The sequence below is a fragment of the Thunnus albacares genome, chromosome 4, assembly GCF_914725855.1.
Source record: "Thunnus albacares chromosome 4, fThuAlb1.1, whole genome shotgun sequence".
Taxonomy (NCBI): domain Eukaryota; kingdom Metazoa; phylum Chordata; class Actinopteri; order Scombriformes; family Scombridae; genus Thunnus; species Thunnus albacares.
In genome coordinates, this window is record NC_058109.1 from 24,698,020 (window position 1) to 24,719,027 (window position 21,008).

At 40.6% G+C, this 21,008-nt stretch overlaps 2 protein-coding genes across 6 annotated transcripts in view; one reads left to right on the plus strand and one right to left on the minus strand.

Annotated features, from left to right (window-relative positions):
- Positions 1-679: 679 nt before the first annotated feature.
- The window catches only part of LOC122980347 (histone deacetylase 7-like), a 64,542-nt gene continuing 44,213 nt past the window's right edge, over positions 680-21,008 (minus strand). For 4 of the 5 annotated variants that reach the window (XM_044348275.1, XM_044348274.1, XM_044348277.1 and 1 more), the window contains exon 25: positions 20,675-21,000. In XM_044348275.1, the coding sequence (XP_044204210.1) occupies positions 20,958-21,000 (43 nt within the window). In that variant the 3' untranslated portion in view covers positions 20,675-20,957. Of the gene's footprint in view, positions 787-20,674; positions 21,001-21,008 lie in introns of those variants that run through there. The other variant, XR_006403025.1, reaches the window with a different exon arrangement.
- On the plus strand, positions 9,535-18,389 carry twist3. Its single transcript, XM_044348278.1, has 2 exons — positions 9,535-12,368; positions 17,294-18,389. The coding sequence occupies exon 1, from the start codon at positions 11,455-11,457 to the stop codon at positions 12,025-12,027; it is 573 nt and encodes a 190-aa protein (XP_044204213.1). The 5' UTR covers positions 9,535-11,454; the 3' UTR covers positions 12,028-12,368; positions 17,294-18,389.

Here is a 21,008-nt window from a genome sequence, read left to right on the forward strand (position 1 = left end):
CATGAGAGGAATGAACCACTTTTCCCACCCACCCCGCGCCACATTTATGAAGAAAAACACCCCACAGCATTGCAATCGCAACAGTAAATGCAGGGCAATAACCTGCACTTTGAAGTCAGGCAATTATTCCATCCATCCACATTTTTATTTTGTCCCTCAAAGGGAAGGTGGGGGGTTGGAGAGAGTTTTTGGTGTATGATTTTGTTAAGGCAGCTGCCTGATAGAAGGACTTTGAAGTTGATGTGAAAAATATGTGACTGAATTATTGCAGAGGTATCAGGGTTTGGTGAATTATAGCTCATTAATAGATTAATTCATAGGACAATATCTGATGGAAAATGTGTCTTAAATCTATGTTGAAGAAAAACTCACTATACTAATCTGGCATAGTGTTCCTTTATTTACAAGAACTATCAGGAACTTTGATCTTTAAGCAGCCACTATCATTATTTCACTTTCTTTGTTGCTTTCTCCTTCCTTCCTCTGTGTTTTAAGGACATTTTTGGTGGTACTTATATCTTAATTGCATTACACTGGTTTGTTTGTAAGCCCCCAGAGTCTCATTGCATCAAGGTAATTGCAATGTTGTGGTTAAATCACCATAGTAACATTTTTTATCTGGCTGTTATAAACTTCGACATTAAGAAACTGAAAAACAATCCGGCTCACTTTCCACTGAGCAAGCTGGGGGCTTTGGAACCAAATGCGTCCTATTAAGTTTATACACCAGCCTGTAAAACGTGTGTGTGTGTGTGTGTGTGTGTGTGTGTGTGTGTGTGTGTGTGTCTGCGTGTGTGTATGTGTGTTTGTGTGGTATGTAAAGAGAGGGAGGGGTCTCATTTTATTCAATTATGGGACTCCTTTCTACCCAAATCAAGGAAGGAAGTTGTCTCAAGTGTTGAATGCAGTCTGGCAGAGTGCGGTGAGACTGGAAACAATAGTTTATACATTGAAATAACACAAATATCCTCGACATCCTGTACAGTTTGATACTAAAGAGCCACAATTATTTGTTTTTCAAAAACTGACTTAAAATCTATAACAATCAACCAACAGGAGAAATTCAACAGATGATGTCAGGATTAAAGTATCTGACGTTATTTATAGAAAACACAAAAACACACACGTTACACCTTTATGGGCATCCACCTGTCTACTCTCAGACCTGTTTATGTGTACCTGCTGACACATTAAAATGAGTAGAGACAACAGATTTTATCCTCTTTGAGGGTTAGATATTTATTACAGCATTCTTTCTGTTGGTGTTGACTGTTTATCATTGGTTTATAAAGTGGTGGTAGTAAAAGTTGCAATACCACATTGTAAAAATACTTGATTTGGAGTAAAAGTCCTGCATTCATAATTTTACTTAAAGGTACACTGCGTAATTTTTTTGTATTCAAACAAAAGCTATGTTTACATTCAGTGTTACTCACTGAGGCCTTGAATGCATTTCCTTCCTCATACAACATACACATACCTCATACAAAGCTGATTTTTAAGATATTTAAAATACGACATTGTTTACGTCGATGTTTACTTGCTAGCAGTCTGGATGATAACTTCCTTTGTTGACGCATTGCTGCGTTTGTTGCCGTGTTACCGCCACCAGCTGTGAATTAGTGGATCAGCATGCACGAGTGCTAAACTCGATACAAACAAATCAGCAACCCACTTGTAAAAACATTGCTCCATAGTGCTCCTAGTGGCCAACAATTCCACATGGTACCTTTAAGTAGAAGTATAAGAGTATTAGCAACAAAATGTATTGAAAAAGTACTCATTAGGTGGCAAAATGGCTCCTTTCAAAGAGTTATAGTATTGTACTAAATTACTATCACTGTTGCATTTCTGAAAAAGCTGCATTTTTATGTTATAGCTGTTTACTCACAGCAAATTTTGGCTACTTTATATGCTGCTGGGTAGTTTAATCTAGTGATATTTCGACCGCGAATGAGTCGGGCCTGCTCCCATCTGAGAACTGATTTCTTTTTCTCTTTCTTTTTATTTATTTCTTTTGTAAATTAATACAAGACAGAATAATAGGATGTTCTTTTCGCCACACTGCTCGGTTATGCACGCTCCATGCACTGACTGAATTTTGTGTTGATGTGTATGTGCGTGCGACCAATCACATGTGATGACATGAGACAGACATCATACCACCAGGTTGAAAGCAGGTGGGGGGCATTTTTAACACTGCCCTGTGCAATAGTGGTTGATATTTTTGCATTATTTAAGGTTTTTATACCAAATGTAATATAAAATTATGGTATTCTGGAAATGAGAGGGTTTAGTATAATCACATTGAATAATTTAAGTGATATATGTGCACACACACCAGTCATAGGTCAAAACATTGCTAAATTTGGCTGAATTATAAAAGCCAGAAGTGGGACTAAATGAAGAGCCGTTTGGGAGCCGTAAGAGCCGGCTCTTATTGCTGAGCTGAACCAAATGATCTGGCTCACTAGAAAGAGCCTGAATTCCCATCACTAGTTTAATCTATGACAGTGCATCATATTTTATAAACTGGCCACATGTTTTGTATGAAAAAGTGTGATTTAGGAACTATATCTGTCAAATAATTGTAGTGCTAAAGAGCACAATGTTCCCCTTTGAGATGTAGTGTACCATAAGTACAAAGTAGCACAAAATGAAAATGCTCACGTAAACTAAAAGTATTTTACAGACTGTACTTATGTGCAGTACTAAACCACATGGTAATGTACTTTGTTTCTTTCTACCACTGATAAAAGGTGAACAGGTTTGACTGTGAATCGTGCTGAGCGTGAAAAGGACATCGGTACTAATGATACAAAATTGAAGCATTAGATCTAAAAAAGGAAGCGTCAAAGAGAAAAAAAAAGCTAAATGAAAAGAAAACATCTTGAATTGGTAGAGAACCAGATGGCCTCTTTGACATTAAGAAGCCGCTTTGGCATTTTAAGAAGGCAGTCCCAGAATGATTTCCGAGGAACTTCCGCAAAGCGTGGTACAAAGCCCACAGATATTTAAGCAATATCCATAGCAATTTACTGTTTTATTTACAAACTGAAACATATGTTTCTAGACCTTTGCAGCCTCCCTCCCTCCCGTCTCTCCTTATTACCACGCTGATTTACTGCTGCAGGATTTCTCCCACACTATTTGCTTCTTTCCTCCCTCATTCTCTCTATCTGTCTATCTTTATCATCTTCTCCCATCACTCCTCAGTCAGTCAGACCTTTTTATGTCGCCTCCGGTGCAGCCTGTTAACAGCACAGTAGATACCCTACCTTTACACTCAGGCATTGTTTTTTTCCTCCTCTGACTCTTGTGTTTCTGTGTGCGATGCTGTCTGTGCCTCTGGGACCACTGCGAGCTCGCATCTGAAACATTTTAGGGAGACACATATTTGCTGTTTTAGAGCACAAAGGGATATGCCATGGCAGAGGCTGTTTGAAGTGGCTTCACAGGGGGAACCAGAACCAGAGCGAGGGATTTGAGAAACCATAAAGAAACGTTAGCGCAATGTAACTTTGGTAAGGTCATCTAATCTAATGGAAGTGGGGATTGATTCAATGTGAAGGCGTACTCCTTTGAAGCTGGCTGCTGAGCTCTGTTGATGTTTCTAATGCAATAGCTCTGTTCTCCTCTGTACCTTGCAGACAGGGCTTCACTGTACGTTTGACAGGAGTGGATGCGTGACAGTGTCAAATCCTGGAGATCCTATGTTGACACTGCTTCCAGGAACCGGTATTTGAAGTGTGACATATTAGATAGCACCGTTTGACTCCATGACAGGCTCCTTATCTGAAGAAATTACCCTCAAATTGATTTGTGGTTTGGAGTTGAGAAAGAGTTGTGTTCATGGAGGGCCAAAATGGTGTTTTACTTCCTTTTATATCAAGAATTTCAAGATATTCAGAGTTGATCCTACATTTTTAAAGGCTTATGATAAAAATCAGGACCCAAACACGTTATGTCCGTGTTCCACAGAGACTGAGCAGAGAGTGTACTTTAATATTTTCATCATGGTTTTAATTTCCTTTTTATCCACAACCTTTAACGACTCTGATTTGGTCACCGTATCTGTTTTGATGGCAGCATTCAGGTGCAGAAAGTTTTGTCAAAAGTTCTCCTGTAAGCAACAGCCTTGTGGCTCAATAAGCTCGTTTGCGAAGTTCACGCTAAAACAGGATTTTCCAGCCCAAAGGGCCGCATGGTCAGCCTATCTGCTGACTCACTGACAGTGTTATTAGTGTTTGCAAAGAAAGTGAAGCTAACATGTTGAATTTGAACAGCCAACTCAGCAGTGAAAATGGCTTTCATGTGATGATTTGCTATAAATAGTGCTGGATCACATCAGTGTCTTACTATGTGGCTGATTGGAGTGGTTTTCATGTAAAGTGCAGATCATGATAAAAATACAAATATCTGTTCTTTTTATGCACTTAGAGGTTCCTGTCCAACTGTACTTCTTATGTGTTCCTCTGTTTCACATTATCACATGCACACGCAGACCATATGTCCTGCTGTTTACACATATGGACATGATGCAACATGCAAGCAACCTCTCTCTCTCTCTCTTTCTTTCTCTCTCTCATACACACACACACACACACACACACACACATCACTTTTTACTTAACTTATAACTGATCTACAAAGCATTAGTGTATGACGTATTAATCATCAATAAAGCTGTTAGTTATGACTTTTAAAGACTTTCATGTATTGCAAAATGGATTTAGATCTGTCCACAGTAGATGTGTGCTTGTAACCATCATGCATTGCTTCCTCCATGGACGTCCTCGAATGAGCCATGGGAGTTACACCCATGCTGCTCAGCGCACACCAGCCCAGCATGCCGTATCCCCAGCTCAGCTGTGAGCTCCACTGGGACTGTTTGTAATGTGCCATGGATGGACCCCAGCACTTAAACACTGTAATCAGAGCCAGGGCAGGATATTAGCTAAATTACACATGAAAGCAGGGACATTTGAAGGAAGCTTGAGCACTAAATATTATGATAAATTACGGCCTAATGCGAGAAGATAAGTCACAGCGAAACAAGAATAATACAGGCAGGCACGCAGCAGGGGAGGGAAGTGTTTTTAATGTGAGATGGTGCTTTTATATTTGAAAAACATTTATGTTTAAAGTACGTATAAACATTTTGACAGAACGATCTCACCTCAGGGTCCACTTAGTAGCCGTTCTGGAGCTTTTGATTGTATCACAAGATCTTCAGCAGATGGAGTTTGTCATTTGTCACGGAATCGTAGATCCATTTTTCTGAGTACTTTAAAGCCCCTGAAAACCTGGTACCATATTGTGAGTATTTCTCTACAAACATTAAATATTCATGACACAATCAAAGTTAAAGTTTGTAAAAACATCCTCAGTTATGACTCGTTAAGAGTTTAACTATCAAAAAAAACAAAAAACGAGTCGATCTGCTTCAGCAGGACTGTGTGGCAACATAAGCAAACAACCAACCGACAGTCATCACATTCGCGTAAGAAGATGATTAGGATAAGAGGTTTTCAGGGCCTTTAAAGCCCCTTGAAATTTGGCTTGAAAAAGTAAAAATGCATAGCGATAGAGTGCAACATCATACTAAGAAAACCACACCCACCAGAGGGGAAAACAACCAGTGCCATAATATGCAATTGAGGGCTGAAATGCTAACAAAATGCCTGTAGCTTGCTAAAAACATTAGATTTCAGCATGTCAAAGCATTATTTTAGCACCGTATGTCTACCAGAGAGGAAAAGAAAAAAACTCGTGTCATTGTATATGCTTAGACACAATACATGAATGCAAGGGCTGGCATCATGTCTACAGTAAAGATAGCACAACTGTATAGCAAACTCCACTACATAACAGGCTGGCATGACACTTTTCACAGCTGATATGGCCACTACAGTTTGTAAACATAGGCAGGAAAATTACAGGCACAGACATATAATCATTTCCCATTCAGGCTCTTTTTACTGTTAGCATTTCAGCTGAATGCAGGTTAGCTATTCTGTGATATAACATCTATTACAAACACTGCATACCTCTCAATTAAACCGCTGTTCTGTTTTTACATTTATATGTGTTCTCTGTGACTAGCAGCGTGTCCAGGTATATGTGTCATTTTTATGGTGTGTGCAGCTCAGGTCGAGTCTTTCTCTCCCACCACACAGCACACAGTCCTGTACCCGCTTTTGTCTTCTTAAAGGCTCAGTTTTTCAGTTCGGCAGCTTATAAAAACTTAGTTCTGTGTTCTTTACCCTGCTGGTAGTGCATCCCATCACAAAGCAGTTTTTAGGCATTTTTCTGTTTGCTAGGAGACAGAAGTGACAAGGAGGCACTTTCACACAATACAAATTCGATGGAGAGTGATGAATTGTTTACCCCTCCATGGTGGGCAGGACTTAATTGCGCTCTGTCTCTATATATGATATCAAAGTTGAGTGTCTCATTAAGTATCCACAAAAATCTGAGGGAAAATAAATGTCCATAACTATTAAAAACCCTGGTTCAAAAAATAGCTCATTTTGCTGTTTAGACCATTTCTCAAGACTGTGTAGGCATGGCAGATCACGTTTTGATTGACACCTGCACTGGCTACTGGGGTCTGGCTCACTACAGTAGCTAACGACTGGGTTTCCATGGTGTGCTTACTCACTGAGCCTCGCCCCCAACATGGTAAATATACTACATTTATTACATGCACCATTATCAGTAAAGGAGGCAGGGGACTAGCTAAGGGAAGCCATCGCTAACTGCTAAGCTAAAGTCACTAGCAGATTTGAAAAACATCTAAACTGTGTGATTAGAGAGAAAGTCGCTGATAGAAGAAGAGTGTTGAGAGTGCTAAAACAGAACTAGTGTACATTTAATTTAATTAGCTGCAGTTGAGATGCTGAGATGCTACCAGTGACACAGAAACTCTGGCAACTGGAAATGAGACAATACGCTTACCGCAGCACGTCACGTCGTTTATGATTGGTTTGCGGACTTAATTATGTAATTTTCGTGATAAATGTCCGAGCATAACCACGCCCAATTCAAACCCAATATCAGGAATGTTTACAAACACTTAAATGACAATATTTTGAATTTGGATTGAAACTAATTTCTAATACTTTTTAGACGCTTATTATCATGTACATAAGACCCTAAATTACATAGTTAGAAGGCTATTGTGGATTTAGGTTTCCAGTGGCTTTAAGGACTTCTCATAGAGGTTGGAGCTTTGTAATCTCTTTTAGTAGTAGTGATAGTAGTAATCTATTTCGGTTGTTATTAACAGTTCAAGAGGAATGCACATAGAGATAAATAAATAACAGTAAGGCATTAAATTAAAAGGAAAACAACAAAAAATATTAACTAAGAAGGTGTAGGCTTAAGTTTCACCTTATCATAGCTTCCCTTTTTACATTCTAATAGGCAACTCTTTCACTTCTAGGTTTAGGCCACACAAAAACAAAACAAAACAGAAACAAAACCAAAAGTTCCAAACATTTCATACACAATATGATCATTCCTCAGTTTTATATTTGTTTACCAAAACCGAACGGAAACAAAAAGTTCAAAAACATTTCATACTCAAAGATGGTCATACCTTAGTTTTAGTTTTTTGGATTTGTCATTTCAAATGTCAGACTTCTTCAAATAATAGTTTGATATTCTGGGAAATTTCTTTTCGCTTTTCTTGCCGAGAGTTCGATGAGAAGATCAAAGATTGATGCCACTCTCAGACATGAGAGTGGCATCAATCTTCTCGTCGAAATCTTGGCAAGAAAGCAGGTTTTCCAAAACGTCAAACTACTTCTTTGATTCATTAACTAGAAAAGGCAGGTGAGGATTCATTCTGTGTTTAGTAATGATAACTTTGAGCTTTTAACCTTTTTTTTAAAAAAATCGACACCCACACTCAGTTTGCAGCAGACCTGCTTATCATCCACACCTCTTGTCTCATTATTAGTTTGCAAGCTTTCCCCTCCTTCACCCCAACCCAGCCCCATCACCCCCATCCCCCACCTTCCATGCACCTTCACCCCTCAGCTCCCCACCCCGCTCCTCCCGAACCCCTCTAAGTGGATACCCCACAGGAAGGGCTTCTCCAGGGGGGAAATGGGTCCCAGATGTCTGCCTTTGTGCCACTATAGGCTCCCCGGGAGGGATGGAGCCGTGGAAGGATGGGTATGAGGAGGGGGCGGGGGGGGTGAGGAGGGGGAGGAATGTGCTGTGTGCAAACATCAATAACAGCAGCCAAGAGGGCGAAGAAACTCTCAGGGTGAAGGTGAGGAGGAATTTAATGATTGGTTCCTTTTGTCCAGCCAGTATAGATTTCCAAACACATCACTTATGATTGGTCACACTGCCGTGCTCCTACCAGCTGAGTACGTCACCGAGGCACTTCGACCTTTCGCCGTATGACGGTAATCGAATTGACTGCATTACGAACTTAAAAAAACTATTCCCCCCCCCCTCCACCTCCACCCCCTCTTTTTTTTTTGTTCCTGGAGCACTTCAAAAGTTTCAACATGGCCGCTCCTCAGTGCAGTGTTTCAGTTCAGACCAAACCATATGGCGGAGAGACAGAAACAGACAATACATCGGTCTTCTTTGATATCCAAGCGCCCCTGTGTGCACGTGTAAGCCTATATATATTGATATATATTGATATATCTATGATCTATTTTCAGCACCAGAAAGAGTTAATTATGACCCCCGTGGAAATAAAACGAAGAAGAGAGCAGGGCCTGAGTGTTTAGTGAAACATTATGTCAAGACTCTGACAAGGAAATGAAATGTGCAACATCAATCAGCCTATGAGGACAGAGATCAAACGAGCCTCCACACTCCTGCATCTGGTTCTGTTTGGACAGCCTCACTTTTTTCCCCCTTCTCCCTCTCCTTTCTTGTCCTTTTCTTTTCCCCTTTTCTTATTCTTCTCCCATTCTCTCTCTTTTCTCCCCTCTGTTCTTCTGTGAAACGGTCGTGCCACGACATTCCTGTTGGCCCACTCGCTTCGTTAGCTCATTTTTTCCATGATGGTGGCACGGACCCATGCTTTCACTAAAGGTAAGCGGCAACTCCCGAGATTAGCCTCAGCAACAATGACTTTCCTGTCCCTCCACTGTCTCCACCAGAGCTCCCAATAAGCCCAATTCTAATACCAGTTAATCCTGGAGTTGACTTGGCCTGTTATGTAAATACAACCTCATATAATTCACTGTCTCCCTGCTTTGATGGCCAGATGAGGTTTTTTTTTCTTCTTCCGAGTTGATTGAACCCAACTGGGATCGAGCTACTTTCCGTTCAGTGTCGCTCTCTGAATGAAATGTAAACCAGTGCAATCACGGGGCTCATCAAAAATCTTCTGAGCCGCTCTCCTTACATACAGTCCTTCACATGCTGCCGCAATCACACCCAATTGTTGGCTAGAAGCTGTCAAGCACCGTGTCAAAAATGATGTGAGGTTCAGTTACAACCCATGAAAATTTTGTTGGTAAGTACCAGTTTCTACTAAAATGTCTCATCTGCCTGTGTCTTTATGAAATGTCTCTTGACAGCGGCTCAATTTCAATTCAATCTGTTTTGGAAACATGAAAGATTGTAAAGAAAAAAAAAGCTAATGTTTGGAGGTGTTGAAATGGGAAGGCTTCTATTAACTATGCTATCACCAAAAAGTACATTTCTGCTAAATTCAGTGGAAAACCTCACCGCAAGATTTCTCTGCAATGATGCACATGTGAGTCACTCAAGTGGTGACGCATGAAGGTATAAATGGACACAATGATGGGAAACTGATTTAGATCTAAAGGTGGTCTTACACAAGATTTAGTAATTTGTCCAAATTGTAGGTCGCTCTACTCTTGGTGTCCTCAACAAGTTCAACAAGTAAAATCCCAACGCAGATTGAACAAACATGACCCCGAGCTATGCGCTGTCAATTTTTTCAGGAGGACCTGCCTGCTGTGTCATGACTGCCAGTGTGTAGAAAATGTGTTTAAGTGGCTGCAGACCCATTTTGGTTCGCGGTGTGGAGGTGGAACATGTGTTGGCTCTGCCTTGAGGCCATGTTTGGCACAATTAGGTGCTCCCTCACCTCTACAGACTGAGGTCACTGGGCCACTGAGGTCAGGGGTTATTTAGGGTCCTGTCTGCGCTACCTTTCCTGAGCCAACATGAAGGAGCAGGACAGCTGATGTCAGCTGTGATGTTAGAGGTGTTTGTTCATTAAACACTTTTCTAAAACAAGCACAGGTCTGGTGTTAGATCATGAATGTCTTAAGATGTGTTCAGTGTAGTTTACAGAGACAGTTCTTTGTCAGAAAAGACTCATCTTGTGAAATTCTTTCCAGAATGCGTGCTTGCACAACCTCACATTTTCTCTCAGATCTACTGAAAGCCGCTGCGGCCAAAAGAGATTTACGAAAAATCCTTTTTTTGGTTTGCAGGACTTCACGGTCTGTCATGGCAAAATTTATAATTTGTGCCATTTATAAACATAAATTCCACATCATAATGTGCATTAACCTATAAATCCCTCCTTCATTCTTCTAATCCACAGTATTTTCATTGACTCGGTCCATGTTGTGACCCGTGGTTTAACAGATTTGTTTTTATATCTCGTTATCAGCATGATAAAGATCATGGAAGACAAATGTTATTGTGAATTCACACTTGTTCACATGATAAAGGGAAAAAAGACAAATTTTTAGCAGTATATCAACGCATATGATTTATGACCGTTATGCACATTCGCTGTAAAAATAAAAAAGCTTTAAAGAATGTATGTTCATAAAAATACCCTACAAAATGCTTAACATTAAAGCTTATACTGATGACTGTCAGAAATAAAAGGTTTAGATTGATTTCTGCCCCAATAATGGATTTGATGAACGGGAAGGCAGACACAAGGGTGCATGCGGACTGACACTCCAGCCTAAATCTGGAACCCATAAAGCCTCAGACATCTCTGCAACATTAGACAGAGCACTTCTTATTGGCCGAGAGGACCACTTACCCCCTTCCTTCATCACCCGCCCAGCTAACGCACACTTGCTGCTTTCCTGCCTGGCTCAGGCTGGACCACGCCTTCTGGAAGTTTGCTGAGCCAATGAGAAGTGCCCGCAGGCCCTGGGTTAGCGTTTGGGTATAAAAGGGGCGGAGGTGGACCTGCCTGTCAGATGGTTTGTTGTTGTTCTGTCTGCCAGGTTGAGAAGGGAATGTGAAAGCGAGAAGTTTAACAAGGTAACCAGGAAACAGGACAGCCACAGCGACGTTCAAGCCAATGGAGATTCAGCAGCCGTAACTTTCGTTGACGGAGGACAAGACTCTTCTTACACAAGCTTGTCAAGTTCAGGTTTGTAACTGCTGTCAGAAAGGCTGAAAAGAGAAAAAAAAGCCTTACAGCATCCTGTCTTTGCAGTGGAGTTTGGAAGGTTGTCAGTGGACGGTACAATGAGAGAAGAGGTGTCCTGCACCAACTCCCCTGAAGGAGGGATGGGGGCCAGCGAAGAGGAATTGGAGAGAGGATCGAAGAAGAGCCTCCAAGCAGGAAATCGAAAACGCTCCCCTTACCCCAAGAAAGACAGCCTCGGTCAGACCGAGGAGAGCAGCACCGGCAGTCCCAACAGCCTGCTGCCGTCTGGGCCAAAGAGGTTGAAGAAGAGCCCTTCAACAGTGGTGACTCTTGCTCCCACGTCGCTGGGCCCCAGGCCGGACCAGCCCTTCGAGGACCTCCACTCTCAGCGCGTCATCGCCAACGTGCGGGAGCGTCAACGCACTCAGTCCCTGAACGACGCCTTCGCCTCTCTACGCAAGATCATCCCCACGCTTCCTTCAGACAAGCTGAGCAAGATCCAGATCCTTAAACTGGCCTCGCGCTACATCGACTTCCTCTACCAGGTGCTGCAGAGCGACGAGATGGACGCTAAGCTGGCCAGCTGCAACTACCTGGCCCACGAAAGACTGAGCTACGCCTTCTCAGTCTGGAGGATGGAGGGGGCCTGGGCCATGTCCACCAGCCACTAGGACCCCATCACACGTCTCTCCTAAACCCTCTCGTGTCCACATCTCCACCCCACCGCCTCTGTCTGTGTTTGCACCCCATTCATGACCTCTGAATTCTTCCCTTTTGGTCTGATCTTAATCTTGTTTTATCTCAAACCTTTGCATACGTTGCTCATCCTGCTTGATCTATGTGCTCCATGATAGTTCACTCCACCTCTACACCAGCTTTAACAACAATGGTTGGATCTAAAACCTTTCACAGTTCACCCTGTTCCCCTCCATTGTTTCCACTCCCACTGCTCTCCCTTGTCTGTCCCACAGTTTAGTCCAGTGCAACAAGACGCTCCACTGCAGCCCCTCAGGTATGTACACACATGCACAGACACACACACGCACACACAGATACACATGCATAAACCACACACACACACACACGAAAACATACTTCTGGATTCTCCATGTCATCAGCAAATTGACGTGAATATACACGTTCAATGTGTCAAAATAGTGCAAGAGTGCTTCAGTACGTTATTTGTAGCCGTTCAGCTCGACAAATAAATACCGATAATGCACTGAACAAACTAAATACATTAGCAGGAACTAAAAACATCTGCAAATCTGTGGCGGTCACTCAAAAGCAAAAATAAAATAAAAACATGAACAAATACATTTACGTATGTTCTATGTTTTGATTTTATAAATCAACTGGGAGACACAAAGCAAAAACGTTCTCTCACAGACTAAAGAATTTGAAGCACATTAGTTCCTATGAAGTTCAGCGAGGAGACAATAATTGAGCACAGAATATTTACTTATTTATAAGTAAATAATAAAACCTCTCCAGAAATGTAAACAATTAAAATGTGTTTGAGTACAACACATCAACCCATGCTGAGTAGGCCTCCGTTTCCATGAGTTTGATATTTACAACTATGACTTTTTAAAACTTTGTGTTCAGATGTATAAAGACACAAAGAACAAAACAAAACATCTCTTCACTTTGTGGAGGTGTAGTTTTTGAAATTTTGAATTTCTACTAAAATATGCAAAAAACAGTATTTGAAGGTGTAAAATTATATTTTATAAAAACTAAATCTGAACTACACTGTAATAGAAAGTTCAGTATCTTTCAGTAGATTTAATAATACAGCTGCAAATCATTAAAATCTAATTCCAGTGATCTTATTTCAATAAGTTTCAAATGATCTTCAGTTGTTCCATGGAACAAAATTATTTTTGATCCCAGATCATTAGAACTGCTACATGTATTTTATTATTAGCATTACTTTTGGCACATTTTTAATACATAGCGCACCCTTAATTATTAGCTGGTGGTTTGTTGGTTGTCCCATAAAACTGATATAAATGTTATGTAGCTCAGAAAACACGAAGTAAGTTGTCAAAGCAAATGTTGATTCTGTGTCGGTGTGTAAATTATGCTGCCATTTTGGGCAGGAACCTCTAAAAAGAAATGTCAATCTTAAGAGACCATCCTTGTTAAATAAAGTCCTCGAAATGTTTATATAAAGAATAAAAATCAGATCCAAGCAAGCTTGAGCTCACAGCCTGAATAGAACCTTTCACAAATACAAAATGTTTTACATAGAATTTACGAAATAATTGAAAAATTTAATACAACAGAAATAAGATAAAAACAAGTCCATTAAGTAGTTAAAAGAAATAAAACAAATGTTTGTATATTCTTTTGATACATCCAGTATATGAACATCTGCCTACAAGTATATAAACCTTTTGTAAATAAAGTGTTTTATATATAAACAGGAACAACTCTTCTGTTTTTTGAAGCCTTGACCACAGTAAATCACACGAATAACAAAACTGTAATAACGATGTAACTTGGATAAAATATAATGAAAGGTTGAGCAGAGATTTAAAGAGAGCTGCTCTGAGCACGTTGGCGTTTTCACTTTATTAACTAAAATGAACTAACAGCATATCATCACCGTGATCTAAACTCTCCAGGTCCAGTGTTTGACAGACCTCTGATGTATTTAAGACAAATGTTTTCCTCCAGAATCTGCAGGATCGACTTCACACAGGGACTGTTTTTTTTCAGCCATTTTAACAGACACCAGATTCCCGCACAGGTACAGCATGAAAGGAGGGAAAGAAAGGGAGAGTGAAGTGAAAAAAGTGGAGGCACATCTCTCTCTCTCTCTCTCTCTCTCTCTCTCTCTCTCCTCTCTCTCTCTCTCTCTCCCCTGCAGCCTTGCCCTCTCTCCTCAGGATCTTGTATCCAGTGTCGTGCAATCAGGCCCCGCCGGGGCCCAGACAAGCAGGAACCTTTAGATTGGAAACAGTTGTGAGGTATTAGGAAGGTGTGTGTACCGGGGTGAGGGTCAGGCACACTGGCCTGTGTAGCCTGTGTCAGCACGTGTACATGTGTACTGGTGTGTGTTTGTGTAGTTGTTTGTAGTGAGCTGTAATTAGCTGTGCAGCAGCGTGCACGAGCATGTGTGTGTGTGTGTGTGTGTGTGAACAAATCTGCAGATTAGCAAACAGGAATACACTTACAGATATAGTTTCAGCGATTTTGATCTGTCTTGTCTCCTGGTTTTAGTTTTTTAGACTTTATGGTTGAACTTCTGCCGTCAGGAACATTGACAACATCCATGATTTGAATCAAAAAGAGTGATGGGATGAAATATGATTAGTTGCAGAGACGGTGTAGAGATGAATGTGTGTTGATGTGCTGGAGGGAACACACACTTTTCCATTAGCTAGATGATAGGTCAAGGTAAACACATTTCAAACAGACACTAGCACAGATCTGCGAGCAGATGAATAAATGACTTTACAAACACGTTATTTACTGCGCAGGAATCAGTGAGTCAGAAGTAATGCAAGTGCTTTGAAGTATTGATAAGAGAACACTTCAGCAGCACATAACTCTACAGTATCATATATTACACAGGCACACATTACATTGTCCAGACACACTCACACACTCACACACACACGCAGCCGCCGGCCATGTGCGCACTGCAGGTGTTCCACTGTTGTGTTGTTATTAAACCTCCAGTGGCCTCTGCAGTAGACGTCGAGGGCCCCAAGAGCTGCGGACTGAAAGTCAAGGCCCCAGCACGTGGAGCCGAGTGTCCTTGAATGCAACGCGGTAGTTATTACCCGCCACTTTGCCTGCTCTGCCTGTTATCATCAGCTCTGCAGGGGCCGTCACAGAGAGTGCTGGAAACTCAAGGCCTGCAACTGTCCAGAGCGTCTCCGTTTAGGAAACAGATGAGATTAGAAAGAGTCAGGAAAACTTCAAAGACAGGAAAGTGTGCATGCATGTGTGTGTCTGGAGGGTATTTTGAAGATATGTACCTGCTATAAATGATATGTAGATAGATAGATAGAAACTTTATTGATCCAGAGGGAAATTTAGGCATCCAGTAGCTTACAAGTATATCAGTATATCAGTGTATCACTCATACATGTGAATATTCACTGTGGTGTCATCAAAATATTAAAGTTGCTACCTCTTTTTAAGTTTTTTGCCCCCTTTTATCTACATGTCATCTGTGGCAGATGGTATGCCAAGGGTGGACAAAATAATAGGAACAGTTTTTTTGTAGATTGTGTCAAAGGGGTGTTATTGAAACTTGGTGGTAATTTTTGAATGCTGCACTTTGTGTCATGATTGTATTGAGTTGCAGTGAATTTCAAGATGGATAATCGTTTTTAACTTGATTCACACCATCAGTATACTTCTTGAAAAGCGGAAGTGAATCTAATCGTTTGTATTTTCAGCGTAGAGGAGACTTCGGTATTTTCCTTGAGAATCTATAGCATGCACACGCACAAACATGCGGACAGCTTTGTGCATTTTGATGTGGGTGTCTGTCTCAGCGTGAGAACTTCAGAATGGGGGGATTGTTCTGTTTGAGTTGGAGAAAACAATGCTCTCCTCTCTGTTTATGCTATAATCAAAATGCCTGTCACTGCTCTTTCCTCTGCCGGAACCCCTGGCTCAGCTGCATGCATGCATGTGTGTATGTGTGTTTATGTGTGTGTGTGTGTGTGTGTGTGTGTTTTGCAGTTTGGACTGACCAGCTGTTGGATTCTACTCTGTGCATATTAAATCTCTGGCTTTCACTCCGGACTGATCTGGGACCAGATGTAAAGTCCTCTGCGGCTCATCTGCGTTTTAAAAGCCTCATCCAGAAGTTGTGGCTTCTGATAGTCATCTTTATTTTTAGAGAACCAAACTGTGAGCCGGGCAGGTGGGAGGGTTGTGTACGTGTGTGTGTGTGCGCGCATGTGTGTATGTGTGTGTGTTGGCCTCGCTCATATAGCTGCAAGGGTAAAGAGCCATGGAGGAATGACTTCTGGTTTGACACGTAGGCAACAAAACGGCGCATAACTGAAGTCCAAAGTGCATCAGGATCTGTCAAACATGGTTCCAGTACAGCATGTCATTCACATGCACCAACAGTTCACAGAAACACAACAAATAGTTACTGTGTGACTTTAAATAAATGTTTGAATTATTTTCTAAAAATTAAAATGGAAATAAATAGCTCCAAAAGCATCTTTAAATGTACTTAGAATCCAATGTGGGAATGGTGAACTCTGCTACCACCAATAAAAACTATCTATATAGAGAGATAATTACTGAATATAAATACATTGAATGGCTATTCTAGAAAAAAATATCAACCATAAATAGGATCAAAATGAGGCTTGATTTCATGAAAATCTTTATAACTTTAAATATTGTTTGAGCGGAGATAAATGTGAGTTTAAATGAGAGTTTCAGAAGTAACTTTTGTGTAAAAATAAAAAGCAAATGCGTATGAAATTTGTTACATTACATGAAAGAGAGAGAAAAAAAATCCTTTGTCAATTTACACGTTCATGCTTTTATGGCATAATGGAAGTCATGTGACGAGATGACACCCGCAAACATACTTCAAACCTCTGCTTGAAGGGTGGAAAGGAAAGGAAGGCTGTAATCAGGGAGAGCTGAGAATGCTCCAGATGAAATGTTTGCTACTTAAAACAAGAGAGAGGAGAAGTTAAGGAGCTGTAGGGATTTTTCCACTTTCCACTAAACAGAAGTGTTTGTTTGTTTGTACACACATTTTATAACCTCAGCACACATCTCAAGGCCTTCACTGGAGTGGGGTTTTTTTTTTTTTTTGTGCATTTTTGCACAAGTATGCCACCCACTTGAGACGGATGAAACACAAGTGTGAAATGTCTTCATATCTAACAATGTTAACAGTATGATGTTAACTGATCTTTGTGTTTCTCATCTTTGCAGAAAACCGACAAATGGAAAATTCTCTACACTCAAAGAAGAAACGTATTCCTGCCTCACCAGTCATCCCAACTTTTTTTTTTTTTTTTTTTTAACACTTTTCCTCTTTCTCTGGACACGTGCTCCATTCGTGACACTGAGATGTGTTCCTCCAGCTTGACTCTTTTAACAGTTTTCGCTGTGTGTTTCTGAAACACTGAACTCTGCTGAAGAGACGTGACAGTCAAGCAATGAACATTTTTGAATGAACAAAACAAGAAAAAACTTAACAGCTGGCCTGCGGTGACAATGAAACAAAATGGCTGCTGGTTTCGAATGCCTTGGGTAACACCTTGATAACCATCATCCAGCCGACTCTTCACAGCGTCTCGCATCGGATGACTCACTGCCAGACAGACATTAAGATGACTAATGATAATGGCACAGAGATGGTTAGAGGGCGGTCACAGCCAATGAATGTTTACAGCTAAAATGCTAATAAGCTAATCACTCTGGCTCTGAAAGCCCTGACTTGTGGGAAAAGGAAGAGCACGAGGAATCTGACGCAGATCTTCTCCTTTGTTGTGCTGTAGTAACTGGATCGCTTTCTGTGTATTTTGGGGTTGTGTATCTGTTTGTGAATTGGGTGTACGCACACTTCAACTCTGCTTATGCATTACACTTGGCTTTAATGAAAAAATGTCCATGGGAAACCACTGATCACTCAGCCACTATTCCACTTGTGTTTATTTTTTACTTCACTTGTGCTGTTATTAGTGAGCGATGTGTAAAGTTTTATTTTATATAATGCAAGAAAATCTGATTCATGTATCTCTATTTCCTGCAGCTTTAAGAAATATCTTTGCAGACCTGCTGTGACCATTTCCATTGACTAATGCAAAAAAAAAAAAAAAAAAAAGTAAAACAGCAGAAAGTACTTTGTAAAATGTGCCAAAGTGATGATGGAGTGATTACAGCCACATTATAGAGGATTCATTTGTAACCATAATTACTGAAATTGCTGTTTGATCGTGTTTCTTTTTGTCTTGATTTGCATCTGCTCTGGATCATCTTTATTGTGTCAGCTCCTGTGGACAATAAAATGTTTCTCGATGATGTATGTAAGTGCAATATTTTGATAATGCGAGGAATAATGCATTACACGTCAGCATTCACTGCTTCAGATATTAGAGGGAGCCGCGGTGAATTTGCTAAATAAAATACAAGATTAATGAAGTTCAGAAGGAACAACAGACATAAACAAATCATCTCGATCAAATGAATATAATTTACCTTTATTAAGGTTTTTTTGGAACAAAAATAGTAGAAAAGACAAAAGGCAGACAAAAAAAAAAAAAAAACAGAACAAAGTCATTATGTACACTGTACAGAAACTAAATCAGGCAGTCAGTTATGTGAAAACTGGACTTGGCCTGCAGTTTTAATTAAGATCCAGTTTGTTAAGGCTACCTTCACACAGGTTGGTCAGCATGACACTTCAAGGCACATTGGCTTATAATTTGGTCTCTAAGTGTGCACACGGTTAATTTTTGAGATCAAATACAAAAATACGTCATTTGCATTAATTAAGACAAAATATAAGACATTAGATGTGTCAGGTCACTGTCGTGAATGTTCTCATAAATCTAAGTAAAGCTACACTCTGCCATCAGACTGTCCTACGTTAAGTCTTCTCTCACCGTCATTTGTTTTCACATTTTCATCACATTAACAAAGATTTGACAAGTTTCTGGTTGCACGCACAATGCAACATCAAGAAAGAAAGAAACAAAAGAGCAAACATACTGCATTTAAAAAATAATCTATAGCACCGTCGTAATTGTGTTAGACATGCAAAGAGCACTTCAAAGACAGAATCTGAATGTATAAATAGAAGTCATGTAGTATTTTTTTTTTTTTTCTTTGAGAAATGAATTTGTTTATATATCCATCCTGTGCTTTTGGTGCTGTTCAACAGTTTGGATAGAAAAAAGAAACATTCACAAACTCTTCAAAGTCTTTGAAGTTCTTTAAGCCATGCCAGTCCAGGGGCGGCACATTGTTCTCATAAACTTTGGTTGCGCTTAACCTGTGTCCAATTGCACTGTGTGGATATTCAACTATCTCAGTATTATTGCTCCATCCTAACTGCTAAAATGTCGCTGTTTGGTCCGGGGAGCTAAACATCCCCGACGCTGACAGTAAACAGAACAGCGTTGAGTCAGTAACGAACAAAGGAGAGCTCGCTTTGTCCTCGTTAATAAAGAAATAAAAGTATAAAAGAAGTTTACAAAATACAGCAGGAATGCTCATCCACAGGTACAAAAACTGGTCCACTTAACAAACATGATTTAAGTTCAGATTTTAAGAACCAAGTCACTCTCACCCTCATTTCCTGAGGGCAACGCAAGTGCACTTTGTGTGTGTGATTGTCATGAGTCTCATCCAAAACGTCAAAATCCACCTCCTGACAGAGCAGACGTGATCTGCTTTGTCACACATACAATCATTTCTGAGTGGTCACGCTGCACTGAGGCATCGGGGGATGATTTCTGACGTGTAAAGAATCTCTATCAGACTGATCGCTTTCTCCCCTGATACCTCGGTGATTTGAGGTGTTAGTTCTTCATTGTGACTAATGCCTTCTATACAAACTACAGTATCAGTATTAAGATGCACTTTATCAAGACTGCTGCGTCTTCTTTAGCCTGTCGGGGAGCGATAACAATAACTGCAGCAGTCTAGAGTCATGCTGCATGTGCTCGCCCGACAGGCCAGGAAAGAAGAAGAAGAAAAAAAAAAGATTTAAGAAAATATGTGGACATACAAAACAATATGAAACATATGTATCTCAGGCTTCACTGTAGCTGGATTCTTAAACAAAAATGTGTGCCATAGGTCAAACGATTGAATATTCAAATAAACTAAAAATATGAGCAAACAAGACGTTTGATTGTCAACATGGCGATATGGCTGCGTTTTGTCCAGTTCACATTGCAGAACGTACAGTGCAAAATGATCAGAGAAGCTCTTGATCTTTTTCCTTCATTGGACCTTTGTCACATGACATCATCATAGCGGGACGCGTCTTTTAAGTGCAGTGTATGTCTGCTCTCTTTCACAGGCACATCCTGTGGGGACGACTCCTTCCGCTCTGAGTGATTGGCTCCGGTAAGCCGAGGTGACCTCTGACCCCCCCTGCTTTCAAGGTTACGACGGTCCGAGTGGTCTCGTGCGGGTCTCGTGGGAGTCGTTTACAAGGTGAACGTTAAAAAAAAAAAAAAAAAAGTCACAGAGCTGTGCTTTGTCAAGAGTGTGTTCATGCTACGTCGCGTTGCCAGCTCCCAATGCTACAAGAGAGAGATGATCCTTCATAAATCTGCCTCTGGGTGTCTTTTTTTAAAAAAAAAAAAACTTTCTCTCAGTTCAATAAGTGATGATCCATCCTGTAATGAGAATATGAATGTTGTTCCTCAGTGTGTGTTTGAATCAGACTGCGGCCAGTAGTAATGCAGGTGGAGGAGTTTTTGTGAATACAGTGGTTGAACTGAAGAGGACATCTGCTTCCAGTGATGGTCCAAATGCATATCTTTGTGTGTGTGTGTGTGAGCGCGCGCGCGCGTGTGTGTGTGTTTGTGTGTGTTTCCACTGAGACTTGGTTGAAGGCAGCTGTGAGGAGATATTTTCTTTACATGGAATTGCCTTTCTCCGTCAGTTTTTCTGGATGTTTCCTAAATAA

Coding starts and splice junctions, on each gene's coding strand:
- twist3 (XM_044348278.1), top strand. CDS start 11,455: ATGAGAGAAGAGGTGTCCTGCACCAACTCCCCTGAAGGAGGGATGGGG.